Below are 13670 nucleotides of genomic sequence, written 5' to 3' on the forward strand. Positions count from 1 at the left end.
AGATGTGAAGTTTTGGGTAAAATCCTGAAAATGGCTGGTAAGGAGAGAGTTAAGAGAGTTATATTGATGCAGCAAATTGAATTAATGGTCACTTATATAAAACTTGAATTAAGGTTAAAGGTTTAACTGAGTAGAATAAATAAAAGTGTGGCTACGTGGTCAATAGGGTCCCTATAGCTCAGTTGGTAAAGCACTCACTTCACTGAGGGACTGAGATTGATCCCGGGTGCAGTTGAGATTTTTTCTGTCCGCCCAGCAGTGATTGGGTTGCTGGATCTGTTAGATCTGGTGGAAAGTACTTTGCGATAGACTAGCATCCTATCCCAAGGATTGCAAGCAATTGTTATTGTTTCTGTTTCACACTATAGAAACTGGGATAACCTTTGCTTTCAAACCAGAAGGTCCAGAATCGGAGTCCTGCTCTGAGCAGCACATATTTGAGTCCTTGGTAAAAGCTCTTTACTCACATCTCCTCACCATACCCAGGTGTAAAATGAGTACATGGCTGTTAACAGCGTTGTGCCTGTCGGGAAGAAATAAATTGTGATACTGTCTAACAGTCATTATGTCTCATCTTATATGTTAAGTGTTGCTGATGGCTAGACACTCCTTGAATGAGAAGGTTTAACCCTCTCCTTACCAGCTTTTTGTAGAATTTCCCCCGAAAATTCACTCTTCCCAACACAAAACTATACTTTTCTTACTCAAACAAAAAAGCTACAAGTGAGCTCTACAACACAGTGTTTAGTATTTATAGCTGTAATCAAAGCATTTCTTTACATTTTGTGATGTACAAGAGAAATCAGAATGAAAAAAATTGTCGGTTGCATCGTAACGAATGTGACGAATTTCCTTGGTTGGTGAGGAGAGGGTGAGTGGATAAAAAAAAGGAAAGAAAAAAAAGAAAGAAAGAAAGAAAGAAAGAAAGAAAGAAAGAAAGAAAGAAAGAAAGAAAGAAAGAAAGAAAGAAAGAAAGAAAGAAAGAAGAAAGAAGAGAAAGAAAGAAAGAATAGTGCTTAGGCCACTGGGACCCCCCCTCCCCCCCCTTTGGGAGTTTATGCCACTATGTTTTTCAAATAATAGAACTTATTGGCCATACAAATTCCACTGTTACCGTAAAAATAAGTGTCATTTAAGAGAGTTATGGCTCTTTGAAAAAAGTGAGTTGTGTCCCCTTGCAAAAAAGAGACAACATTTCTTTCAAAGGCTCTGGAGACTACAATATTAATTAAAATATATGCAAATTGGGTATCAAACTGAAGGAAATTGAATATACTATCAAACTATGTGCACAAGCTTTCAATTTGTAAATATTATATAGATTCACAGAAAGTTGAAACAATTTGTCAGTAATCTCATGAAGTGTCATATCTAAACTTATGGGCTATTTCAGTGTTTTACACAAAAATTATTTTTAATATGGCCAAAAACAGCATGTTCATTAAAAATGTAGCACTGAAGAAAGCTATGGCCCAAGCCTCAACAACAACCTTCATATTTCTACGTCACAGGAAAAACTAAAAGTGTACGCAACCCTTAAATTTTTCTCCACTTTGTGGGATGCCAAATTCATCATAATTTTCATTCTTTTTAAACATGGTATTGATGTCCAGTTGTCACATTTAAAAGTAAGTTGAAGGTGTGGTAAAAACAATAGATATATCATGAAAAAAGACTAATTTGTTCACAACCCAAGTGAAGCATCATTACCGAAGACTTTTGAACGAAATCGCATTGTTATATTATGAAGAATAATTGATACTCAAAAGGGATTCTTGATTCAAGATGCAGTAAGTACAAAAAACAATATCCTTATGTGTTTTGCAAACATGCTTTACTCCTTAACAGTTTGCACTGCTCACCAATTTATTACATATCCTCATCATCAGTAGCAAAATCGTCTTCGTCCTCTGAAGTGTCGTCAAGGAAATCACTGTCAAAGCTATCACTACCATCCTCGGCATATGTATCTTCGTCAGTACTGGTGCAGCTTTCTTCATACACAATTTCCTGCAACTCATCTGGAATGAAAGCATCTTTGAACCCCTGTACTTCCAATTCATTTGCAGAATTTCTCTGCCAACCGTTATCCTCTGGTTTTGGAATGCTAGGATTCTGGCACACTGCATTCCTCCAAATGAGAGTTTGAAAGTTGGCTCTTGATATGTGCAGTGACAATACTTGACTACAAGGAGGCATCTGACACAGATCAATTCCATCACTGCATGAGATGGTACCTTTCTTTCCTTTGAAACGCTGGCGAACTATGTCATACCTCACTTTGTTGACACTTGTGCATGAGGTTTTGCCATACAGCTTGCACACAAATGACTCTAACATGAGACAGTCATTACTCGAAACAGCTGCTGATGTTCCAAATCTGGAGAACAGAATTCTAAGATCTTCCTCCTTTTGAAGAAATTTTAGAGCTTTCAGCTTTCCTTGCCCAGCAAAGCAACTTGTTGTGTCACAGCCTGTGAATGCATGGACACCAAGTAATGCATCACATATCTGTTTAGACAAAGTCTTTGCTATCTGAGAGACATTGATTTGTCGCCTGTTGTTGCCACAGCCAGTATCAAAAATCAGGGTCTTTCCAATTGTCTCTGAGAATGAAAGGAGAAGTAAGAAGACATCCGTGTCTGGTGATCTGACAACAATTGTTTCACAGTTTGGTTGGCGGGAAGCATATTGACCCTGCAGTATAATTCGTGTGTCTGCCTCTTCCTGTGATGAGTAGAGATCTAGACAAGGTACAGCTGTGGTAAATTCATCCGTGTCACTGTAAAGTAAGGTGCATCTCTCTTCACAGACAAAGAAGATTTCCCTGTTTCTCAGTTTCTTTGCATATTCGTTACTTTCCCATTCCTTGAGGAGAAACCTGATAAGGGATCTTTTGTTATCAACGCAGCTGAGAAATGATTTCCAACGTCTGGCACTGTTGTTGCAGATCCTCTTAACAAGTATGCATTATCTTCAGAAGATCCTCTCCTCAATCTCTCACAACCTTTGATTGAATCTTCTATGTAAGTATCAGTCACAAAGTGTACACAAGCTGCTTGTGGTAAGGAGGAAAATGTAAGTTTGGCTACTTCACCAAATGTATTTGGGATTGCTGACAGAGTTTGTAACAGTGCATTGCCATCAACAATGTAAACGGTGTTTGTTTTTTTTTGTTTTTGCATAATCCTCGAACATTAATGAATTGTCAGGCGTGAGCTTGTGCAACCGAGTTGCTTTGTTGGTCTTCAGAGGTAAACCATCTGATGAAGCCAGCGACCATGGAGTAGGTGTTAGAGGATATTGAAGAACTTTTTGAAGATCAACACTCTGCTCTTGGGACAAAACAAGAAGCTGGCCAAATAAATTTCTTTGTGCCTTGATTTTGACCACGTTCATGTCTTTTTTCACCGTTACCACTTTCCTCAATGATGCAAATGTCTTGGTCTTGTTCCTTTCTAATGGCCTGTGAAATTCTACAGTCTTTTCCTTCAGTCTGTTTTCAACAAAACTTTCAAACAATCTTTTTCCTGTTTTTTCCACGGCTAACAGGTCATCAGCAACATCCTCTTGCACTTTTATTCCTGAAGCTAGACTGACCAGACCATCTTCAACTTCAAAGGGATTGATAAATGCTGAAAATGCCTGGAGGATCTTTTGCACTCGCTTTTCACTTTGTCTTTTTTCTGCAAGGCTCAATTCTTTGTGGGTGTCTATATCTATACAGTTGTTGTTGCTGATCATTCTTTGGGTTGCTGATACATATTCTGCTCGATTGTGTCTTGTTACACTCCAACGGTAATAGCTTGGAAGACTCTTGCTGAACCCAACAATACCTCCTTTTGTCTTTGCATGTTTGTTTATTGTTTGTCCAATGGTCATATCAACTGCTATTCTTCCAGCAGGCATCCTTGATCTGGAGACACTAAATCCATTATCTTGTAACATTTCTTCTGCCCCTGGGTGGGAATGAATCAGGTCGGCTAGTGACACAAAATATACACTGAGATACTTGGCATAATTGTGGTGATTCATGGTAAAAAGCAGTGGGCACAGTTCTTTTAAAAAAGATATATGAAGAAGAAAGTTGTTTGTCTTTGTAGCTCGCAGAAACTGGAGGAGAAGCCAAACTCTGTCCATGTATTGGATCCAGTATTGTGCAGTTTTTCCGTACTTTCCTGAGCGGACACTGTCTTTGAAGGCTTCATACTGGGAAAATAACTCAGCATACACAGTTGACTGGAGAATTTTATTAGCTGTATGGCTTGAAATTCCTTCGGTGAATTCCTTTATGTAAGACATGAGGTCTTTACTGAGTTTTGAATCCGTGTCCTGCTCAAATTTTGCAAGCAGAAGCCTCTCTAGAGCCTCCAAAACAGACACATGCACTCGTATAGCCCTGTTGTAGTTCTTTCCACTCATAACCCTATCCATAGAACCATGTGCACATAGCCCTGCTTCAGTCACAATTTCTTCAAAACCAGATCCACTTTGGAGCTTTCCCAGGGCACCAAGATATGAAATTATGGTGTGAAAGACACCCAGGTGAATAATGACTGTTTTGTAAAGCTGTGGGTTTTGCCAGACAATATCGTAAGCTTTCTTTGCTACAGCAAGGTCAAATGTTACAAATGTATATGTGTTATATGCCCATTAATCATGCCTGAATTGTGCTAGTACAAAATTCCTCTTGTTTATGTATCACTGAAAGGAAGCAAATACACTGTAATATATTTTTTTTTCAAATTATAGAGAAAATGGCTATCAAAGATTTAAAAACGCTATATGGCTCTGTAAAGTATTTTATGATATGAGGCAAAAAATGAGAAATGACAATAAAATTCCACTATTTATTGCATTTGAAGCAATTTTAGGGTGATAAACAATCATTTTATTCACAAAAATGAGTTCACGAAAAATTGCACCCGATGACCTTTCAAGGGCCATAACTCCTGTAAATGATACTTGAAAAAACTGTAACACCTGGATTAATTTGTGTTATATGTCCCTGAAGCATGCCTGAATTGTGCTAGTGCAAAATCCCTCTTGTTTATTCATCCTGAAGGGAAACAAGTACACTGTAATAGATTATTTTTTTTCAAATTATAGAGAAAATGGCTATCAAAGATTTAAAAACGCTATATGGCTTTGTAAAGTATTTTATGATATGAGGCAAAAAATGAGAAATGACAATAAAATTCCACTATTTATTGCATTTGAAGCAATTTTAGGGTGACAAACAATCATTTTATGCACAAAAATGAGTTCACGAAAAATTGCACCCGATGACCTTTCAAGGGCCATAACTCCTGTAAATGATACTTGAAAAAACTGTAACACCCGGATTAATTTGTGTTATATGTCCCTGAAGCATGCCTGAATTGTGCTAGTGCAAAATCCCTCTTGTTTATTCATCCTGAAGGGAAACAAGTACACTGTAATAGATTTTTTTTTCAAATTATAGAGAAAATGGCTATCAAAGATTTAAAAACGCTATATGGCTTTGTAAAGTATTTTATGATATGAGGCAAAAAATGAGAAATGATAATAAAATTCCACTATTTATTGCATTTGAAGCAATTTTAGGGTGATAAACAATCATTTTATGCACAAAAATGAGTTCACGAAAAATTGCACCCGATGACCTTTCAAGGGCCATAACTCCTGTAAATGATACTTGAAAAAACTGTAACACCCGGATTAATTTGTGTTATATGTCCTTGAAGCATGCCTGAATTGTGCTAGTGCACAATCCCTCTTGTTTATTCATCCTGAAGGGAAACAAGTACACTGTAATAGATTTTTTTGTCAAATTATAGAGAAAATGGCTATCAAAGATTTTAAAACGCTATATGGCTTTGTAAAATATTTTATGATATGAGGCAAAAAATGAGAAATTACAATAAAATTCCATTATTGATTGTATGTGAAACAATTTTAAGGTGATAAACAACCATTTTATGCACAAAAACGATTTCACAAAAAATTGCACCTAATGACCTTTCAAGGGCCGTAACTCTCGTAAATGACACTTGAAAAAACGGTAACACCCGGATTAATACTCAAGATATATTGCTGTTTCAGAAAAACCATGTGGCGAAAACTCCCCCAGGGGGGGAGGGTTTCGCCCACTGGCCCATGCACTAGAAAGAAAGAAAGAATTACCAAAAAAGACAAATCCAACCCTCCATGGATAAACACTGTTGAACGTCTGCGATACCAAAGGTCCTATAAAGGCTGCCAGGTTACTGGATGCTGACAGAACACTCCACCAGGTGGCAAATTGATTCCCTCTGAATGCCTGAACATTTGGAATGAAAATAAATAGTAACAATACCTTAATGTCATTGATATAAATAGATAAATAAATAAATAAATAAATAAATAAATAAATAAATAAAATAGATAAATAAATAAATAGATAAAAAAATAAATACATAAATAAATAAATGCATAAATAAATAAATAAATAAATAAATAAATAAATAAATAAATAAATAAATAAATAAATAAATAATAAATAAATAAAATAGATAAATAAGTAAATAAATAAATAAATAAATAAATAAATAAATAAATAAATAAATAAATAAATAAATAAATAAAATTCCCTTTATTCATCCCATAGGAGAAATTTGTCTCTAAGGTCTGGAATAACCCAGGCGTCAGCCGCAGTGCAGCTAGGGCGAGGTGACTTGCTCAAGGCCACACAGCTCACCTGCAGGTGATCAAACTCGGTACCTTTTAGGTACGAAGCAAAGATCGTACTGCTGAGCCACGTTGCACCCCTTATATCAAAGTACAGGCCAGCTCGAGTTTTTCATTCCTCACAACACACACCACTTTAGAAAAAAAAATGTCCAAAATATAATTCTCAGAACGTGCATTTTACTGTGACGCCCAAAAGAATTTTTTTTTCAAATTGAGCTTTTATATAGCACATTATCCACTAAACATGCTCAAAGAGCTTTACAAAGGATACCTGATCAGCAGCAACACATAACATGTAGTACAGTATGAGATATGACGACTGTTACGCGATACTACAATTTTATTCCATCTATGAACTTTTTTTAAACTTGCTCAGTATATTGCAAATTTTAAAAATTTAAATGAATGGTTGCATCAAAGTGCCCACCATATAAATTTTACCAAAACAAAAACATTTTTGTGTTGTTTTGAGAAACACACTCAAATGTTTACAAATCATGAAACGCGTGTTACATAAAAGACATGTTACAATGTTTGCAAATAGAGATATAAATAATCACTTGACATTAAGTTGGGAGTCCAGATAGCTTAGTTGGTAGATCACTCGTGTCACACAAAAAGGGACTGTGATCAATCATGTGTGCAGTTGAGATTTTTTCCACTCCAACCAGCAGTGATTGAGTAGCTAGGTCTGTTAGACCTAGTGGAAAGTACTTTGTGAAAGACTAGCATCCTATCCAAATAGTAGCGAGTAATTTCTATAATCCGTTTCACGCTATAAAAATTGGGATTAACTCTGGCTCCATAGGCCAAATGGCTATGAAGGAATACTGCTTACTTGACATTAAGTGTATGGTTACTGGTAACTTGATAGGTTTCTTGTTGTGAATATTATGTGAAAGGCATGGGTACTTCATTGACAAAGGAACATGAATTAGGATGGAGCCTATGTCGACCAATGAACATGTGCTGGTCAAGGGGCCTACTTTGACTAAGGAACAGGTGCTGGTCAAGGGGCCTACTTTGACTAAGGAACATGTGCTGGTCAAGGGGCCTACTTTGACCAATGAACATGTGCTGGTCAAGGGGCCTACTTTGACTAAGGAACATGTGCTGGTCAAGGGCCTACTTTGACTAAGGAACATGTGCTGGTCAAGGGGCCTACTTCGACTAAGGAACATGTGCTAGGCATGGGGCCTACTTTGACTAAGGAACATGTGCTGGTCAAGGGGCCTACTTCGACTAAGGAACATGTGCTGGTCAAAGGGCCTACTTCGACTAAGGAACATGTGCTAGGCATGGGGCCTACTTCGACTAAGGAACATGTGCTGGTCAAGGGGCCTACTTCGACTAAGGAACATGTGCTGGTCAAAGGGCCTACTTCGACTAAGGAACATGTGCTAGGCAAGGGGGCTACTTCGACTAAGGAACATGTGCTAGGCATGGGGCCTACTTCGACTAAGGAACATGTGCTAGGCAAGGGGGCTACTTCGACTAAGGAACATGTGCTAGGCATGGGGCCTACTTTGACAAAAGCATCATGCTTTAGGCATGGGTAGGCCAATGCTGACTAAAGAATGAGGTGGAAGAGCCTTAAAATGAAGACATGATCAAACCAACTTACATTTCAAATCAGGTAAAATCACTCACTTTTCTCATTAGCACAGCGCATGCTGGCCATGAGGGGCCTTGGATCAACCCACTCAGAAACCAAGTAAAGGAGAACGTGGTCACCGATGAACATGCTGCAAAAGGGAACATTAATTCAGAAAAATTGTAATCAAAATGAGAATGGTTAGAATTATACAATTTAAGTTTGTAAACCTACTTATTTCACACTAAAGCGTTTTGATTGTAAATAAAATTTCAAAATTTATCAATATTATTTAATTCATTGTAAATTGCCATGATATTCTTCAAATGCTTAAATGATGAGGCTCCTAATGTTGATAATAAAAAGAAATGGAGTGAGTAGGAAAGTGCAAGAAGACAATAGAGAATAAGAAAATTGTGGCAATGGGGGCTCAAACCCCGCAACCTTACTGGTACGACAACACCACCTGGCCAGGAGAGGGTAACTCTACAGTTGAAGCCATCTACCAGGTGGAGTTGTTGTACCGGTAAGGTTGCAGGTTTTATTCCCTATTGTCTTCTGGCACTTTCCTACTCACATCATTTCTTGTTATTATCTGCAAAAGTGAAGAAGAGAGAGGTAAATAACAGAAGTGAATAAGCATGATCATTTATATATTACATATTTCCCCAGATTTATCCATGTCAATGTTTGTTTGTTTTTTGTTTTGTTTTACGGAGTTTTACGGCGCTTGCAACACATTAAGGTCATATCAATGCCAGTAAAAAGGAAGAAAATAGGATAGTAAAAAGTTCTAGAATTACAATTAAAGCACAAAAGAAAAGGTGAGACAAAGGGGAAATGGGAACAAAAAGGGAACAGATGTAGATTCCGAGAGCAAACCATCAATGTACTTAGTTTGAGATCACCTAAAAATCTCATCCAGACACAAGCACAGGCCCGGACTAAGAGGAATACACTCAAATGTTTACAAATTATATAATATAATATGCAAACTAAACATAATACAATGCATAACAGAGAGATGATTTACAAGGAAAAAAATAGCACCTCCCAAAACAATAACTATGCATTTGACTGTTTCCCTCCCATCCAGGACTCCGACCAGGGCCAGGATAAAACCAAGTAATCTCATTCCAAGACAAAGACAGAAAGCATGTTGGAAAACAGATATAAGGGGATAGAAGACACAGTATGTACCTGCCTGCCCGCTATGGGAGGTCAGGAACCCCACCCAGATCCATTTCAATGGGGGTCTCCATAGCTCAGTTGGTAGAGCACTCACTTCACATGCAAAGGGACCGAGATCAATCCCGGGTGCAGTCAAGATTTTTTCTGACAACTCCTGTCCACCCAGCAGTCATTGGGTACTGGGTCTGTTAGATCTAGTGGAAAGTAATTTGCGATAGACTGGCGTCCTATCCAAAGGGTAGCAAACAATTGCTATTGTCCGTTTCTTGCTGTAGAAAAACGGGATAAAATCCGGCTCTATGGGCCTCAAGGCTCTGAAGGTCCTGGGTTGGAGCCTCGCTCGGCGCATAGTTGAGTCCTTTACTCACATTCTCTCACCATACTCAGGTGTAAGATGAGTACCTGGCCGTTAACAGCGTTGTCTCTGTCCCAAAAAATTGTAATATTGCCTAACAGGCATCATGTCTCGTCATACATGTTACGTGTTGCTGTTGGCCAAGGACCCCTTGTAAAGCGCTTTGAGCACGTTTAGTGGATATTGCCCTATATAAAAGCTCAATCATTATTATTATATTATTATTATTATTATTATTATTATTATTATTATTATTATTATTATTATTATTATTATTATTATTATTATTATTTATTATTATTATTATTATATTATTATTATTATTATTATTATTATTATTATTATTATTATTATTATTATTATTATTATTATTATTATTATTATTATTAATTATTATTATTATTATTATTATTATTATTATTATTATTATTATTATTATTATTATTATTATTATTAATAACAATTAGCAATGACTATCCCGCACAAATCTTTGGGCCTCTTTTTCGCTCACGAAGTGCACTAATTCGCGTCAAAATATGGGACGAAGCCGTTTCGTATAGGTATGCTATTTTTAAAAATTAATTATGACGCTGTTTATGATGAATATGACTGAAAGTTGGCACACAGTTAGAAAAAAAGGTCATTTTAGATTATGTCAAGCGACAAAACTCGTGCAATTACCAGAAGACCGTTAAAAATAGATTTTTACTCTTTGGAGTAAAATATTTCTAAAACTACCGGGTGTGGAGGTTTTGTCGCTGACAAGGTAATACATGAACATTTCTTCTTTTTGGTTGCAAAATTTCATATGAATATGACGAGTACTTTTCCCGTATTTTACAAAACACCATCCTAATTTGCTCTTCAAGTTTCAATCTTTTAATCCACTTATTACGCAAGATACAACCAAAGGTCGAAAAAAAATGCCGAAAAAGCGTCCCGTATTTTCGCGTTTTTTTCCTCTTTGCGGGTCATCCAAATATATGACTCCTTTGAAACTGCATAACTTGTTTATTTATGAATAGATTTTCAAATTTCAAAAACATTTTTATTCAGTGGAGATAGGGCTATGATTTTAGACAAATGTTTCCTCAAAAAGAGAAAAAAACATTTTTCATAGTCATTGCTAATAATAATAATAATAATAATAATATAATAATAATAATAATAATAATAATAATAATAATAATAATAATAATAATAATAATAATAATAATAATAATAATAATAACAATAATAATAATAATACCAACATTATCCGCACAAGGTCTGTTGTAACATAGAAGACATTCTCAAAACAAGTGAAAAAACAATGGTTTACCAGTAAAAACCATCCCAGAGAGACCAGAGAGTATAACAGACGAGATGAAGACATTACCGGGATCGAGGAGATCCACCATAGAACCTCCAACAAACTTGATCATCGTGTAGCCCAGTTTCTGGCTACTCACAATAAGACCTGGGGATGGAAAAACGAATCAAGGCAAAGCTGTGACATATCCTCCTGAAAGCTGTAGGGAACTCATTAACTACTTATACAAGTAACTGTCAGACCTTTGATACCTTTAAAACATCCCTCAAAACTGAATCGTTGATATATATGATATGTGTATATGTGCATGCATATGTATACATTTGTATGTATATGCTTTGTATACTTATATATTATATAGGTGTGTGTACGTGTATATATTCATATATGTATGTGTGTGTGTGTGTGTGTGTGTGTGTGTGTGTGTGTATGTATGTAAAAACTAAAAACATTAGCTTTGATACTAGATACACCTATAATTTGTCTCAGAAAAATGTAATAAATAGGCATTGGGTAAAAGTAATCCGGGTAAACTACGGATATAGTCGGTGTTAGGGTTGAGTGAGTTAACTTACCCAAGTCGTTAAAACTCAACTGTTCATCTTCAGCGATATAGGGAGCCGAATAGGAGACGGACTCCCGTACGAAGACGATCATCGTGTAGCCCAGGATGAGTACCAGCATCAGAAGGAAATTCTCCACGGTCATTTGGAACATGATGGAGGCTGTCTACACTCTGAAATAGTCAATGTAAAATGATTCACAGAATGAGTACCAGCATCAGAAGGAAATTCTCCACGGTCATTTGGAACATGATGGAGGCTGTCTACACTCTGAAATAGTCAATGTAAAATGGTTCACAGAATGAGGACCAGCATCAGAAGGAAATTCTCCACGGTCATTTGGAACATGGTGGAGGCTGTCTACACTCTGAAATAGTCAATGTAAAATGGTTCACAGAATGAGTACCAGCATCAGAAGGAAATTCTCCACGGTCATTTGGAACATGGTGGAGGCTGTCTACACTCTGAAATAGTCAATGTAAAATGATTCACAGAATGAGTACCAGCATCAGAAGGAAATTCTCCACGGTCATTTGGAACATGGTGGAGGCTGTCTACACTCTGAAATAGTCAATGTAAAATGGTTCACAGAATGAGGACCAGCATCAGAAGGAAATTCTCCACGGTCATTTGGAACATGATGGAGGCTGTCTACACTCTGAAATAGTCAATGTAAAATGATTCACAGAATGAGTACCAGCATCAGAAGGAAATTCTCCACGGTCATTTGGAACATGGTGGAGGCTGTCTACACTCTGAAATAGTCAATGTAAAATGGTTCACAGAATGAGGACCAGCATCAGAAGGAAATTCTCCACGGTCATTTGGAACATGGTGGAGGCTGTCTACACTCTGAAATAGTCAATGTAAAATGGTTCACAGAATGAATGAAGTTGACGTCACTCAGCACTTTATTGGGATTTTTTTTAGACTGCAAGTTGGTTGATTAGTTCTAAATTCTCTCTGACCGGATGTGACGTTAAAGGTTATACACATAGTTTTGTATAGATAGGATTGATCTGGCTGGCAGAACTTGGGACTATTTAAATTAAACGATTACCATAAATACAGTTTGTTTTTAAGGGTTTTACGGTGCTTGCAACACAATAAGGTCAGATCAGCGCCAGTAAAAAAGAGGAAGAAAATGGGATAGTAAAAATTTCTAGAATTACAATTAAAGCACCCAAGAAAAGGTAAGACAATGGGGAATTGGTTCAAATATGAAACAGATGTAGATTCCAAGAGCACATTATCAAAGTACTTTGTTTGAGATCATCTAAAAGTCTCATTCAGACACAAGCACATGTCCTCCTGAAGAGGAATACACTAAAATGTTTACAAATCGCATATAATACGTAAACTAAACATAATACAGTGCATAACAGAGAGATGATTTACAAGGGAGAAAAAAACATCATCTCCCAAAACTATCGATATATTTGACTTTTTCCCTCCCAGCTAAGGTATCCGGTCAGAGCGAGGGGAAAAAAACCAAGTAATCTCATCCCAAGACAAAGTCAGAAAGCATGTTGGAAAACAGATAAAGGGGGATAGAAGACACAGCAAGTACCTCCCAGCCCACTATGGGAGAGTTTGGGTTATTAATTCTAAATTCTCTCTCACCGGCTGTGACGTTAAAGGTTATACACCTAGTTTTGTATAGATATGATTGATCTGGCTGGCAGAACTTGGGACAATTTAATCAAACTCGCACCATCAATACAGGGCGATGCAATAAAGTAATAATAGGATAAAAATGGCTGGTCCTTCCAACATTAAAACAAAAGAGTGGATTTAATTCAATTTGTATAATATTAGTTCACCGTCTTGATAACAGACAATACAATGATTGGGTTGTTTTTTTAATACTCTCCAATTATTCAGGCAAGGAAACGATTTCAAAATATTTATTCCAAGATTCTCAACTCCAATTAGAACGAATAC

General features: G+C 36.7%; 1 protein-coding gene across 1 annotated transcript; it reads right to left on the reverse strand.

Annotated features, from left to right (window-relative positions):
* Positions 1 to 6214: 6214 nt before the first annotated feature.
* LOC144978882 (glucose-6-phosphate exchanger SLC37A4-like) lies at positions 6215 to 12155 on the reverse strand. The gene is made up of 4 exons (XM_078925470.1): positions 11739 to 12155; positions 11173 to 11310; positions 8336 to 8456; positions 6215 to 6301 (listed from the first exon to the last, which is right to left on the reverse strand). Exons 1-3 carry the CDS (start codon positions 11878 to 11880, stop codon positions 8344 to 8346), a joined length of 393 nt encoding a protein of 130 aa, XP_078781596.1. The 5' UTR covers positions 11881 to 12155; the 3' UTR covers positions 6215 to 6301; positions 8336 to 8343.
* Between the last annotated feature and the right edge of the window lie 1515 nt (positions 12156 to 13670).

This window comes from Berghia stephanieae, chromosome 8 (assembly GCF_034508935.2).
Source record: "Berghia stephanieae isolate SIO BIC M18660-M18661 chromosome 8, UCSD_Bste_1.3, whole genome shotgun sequence".
In the NCBI taxonomy this organism is placed as follows: domain Eukaryota; kingdom Metazoa; phylum Mollusca; class Gastropoda; order Nudibranchia; family Aeolidiidae; genus Berghia; species Berghia stephanieae.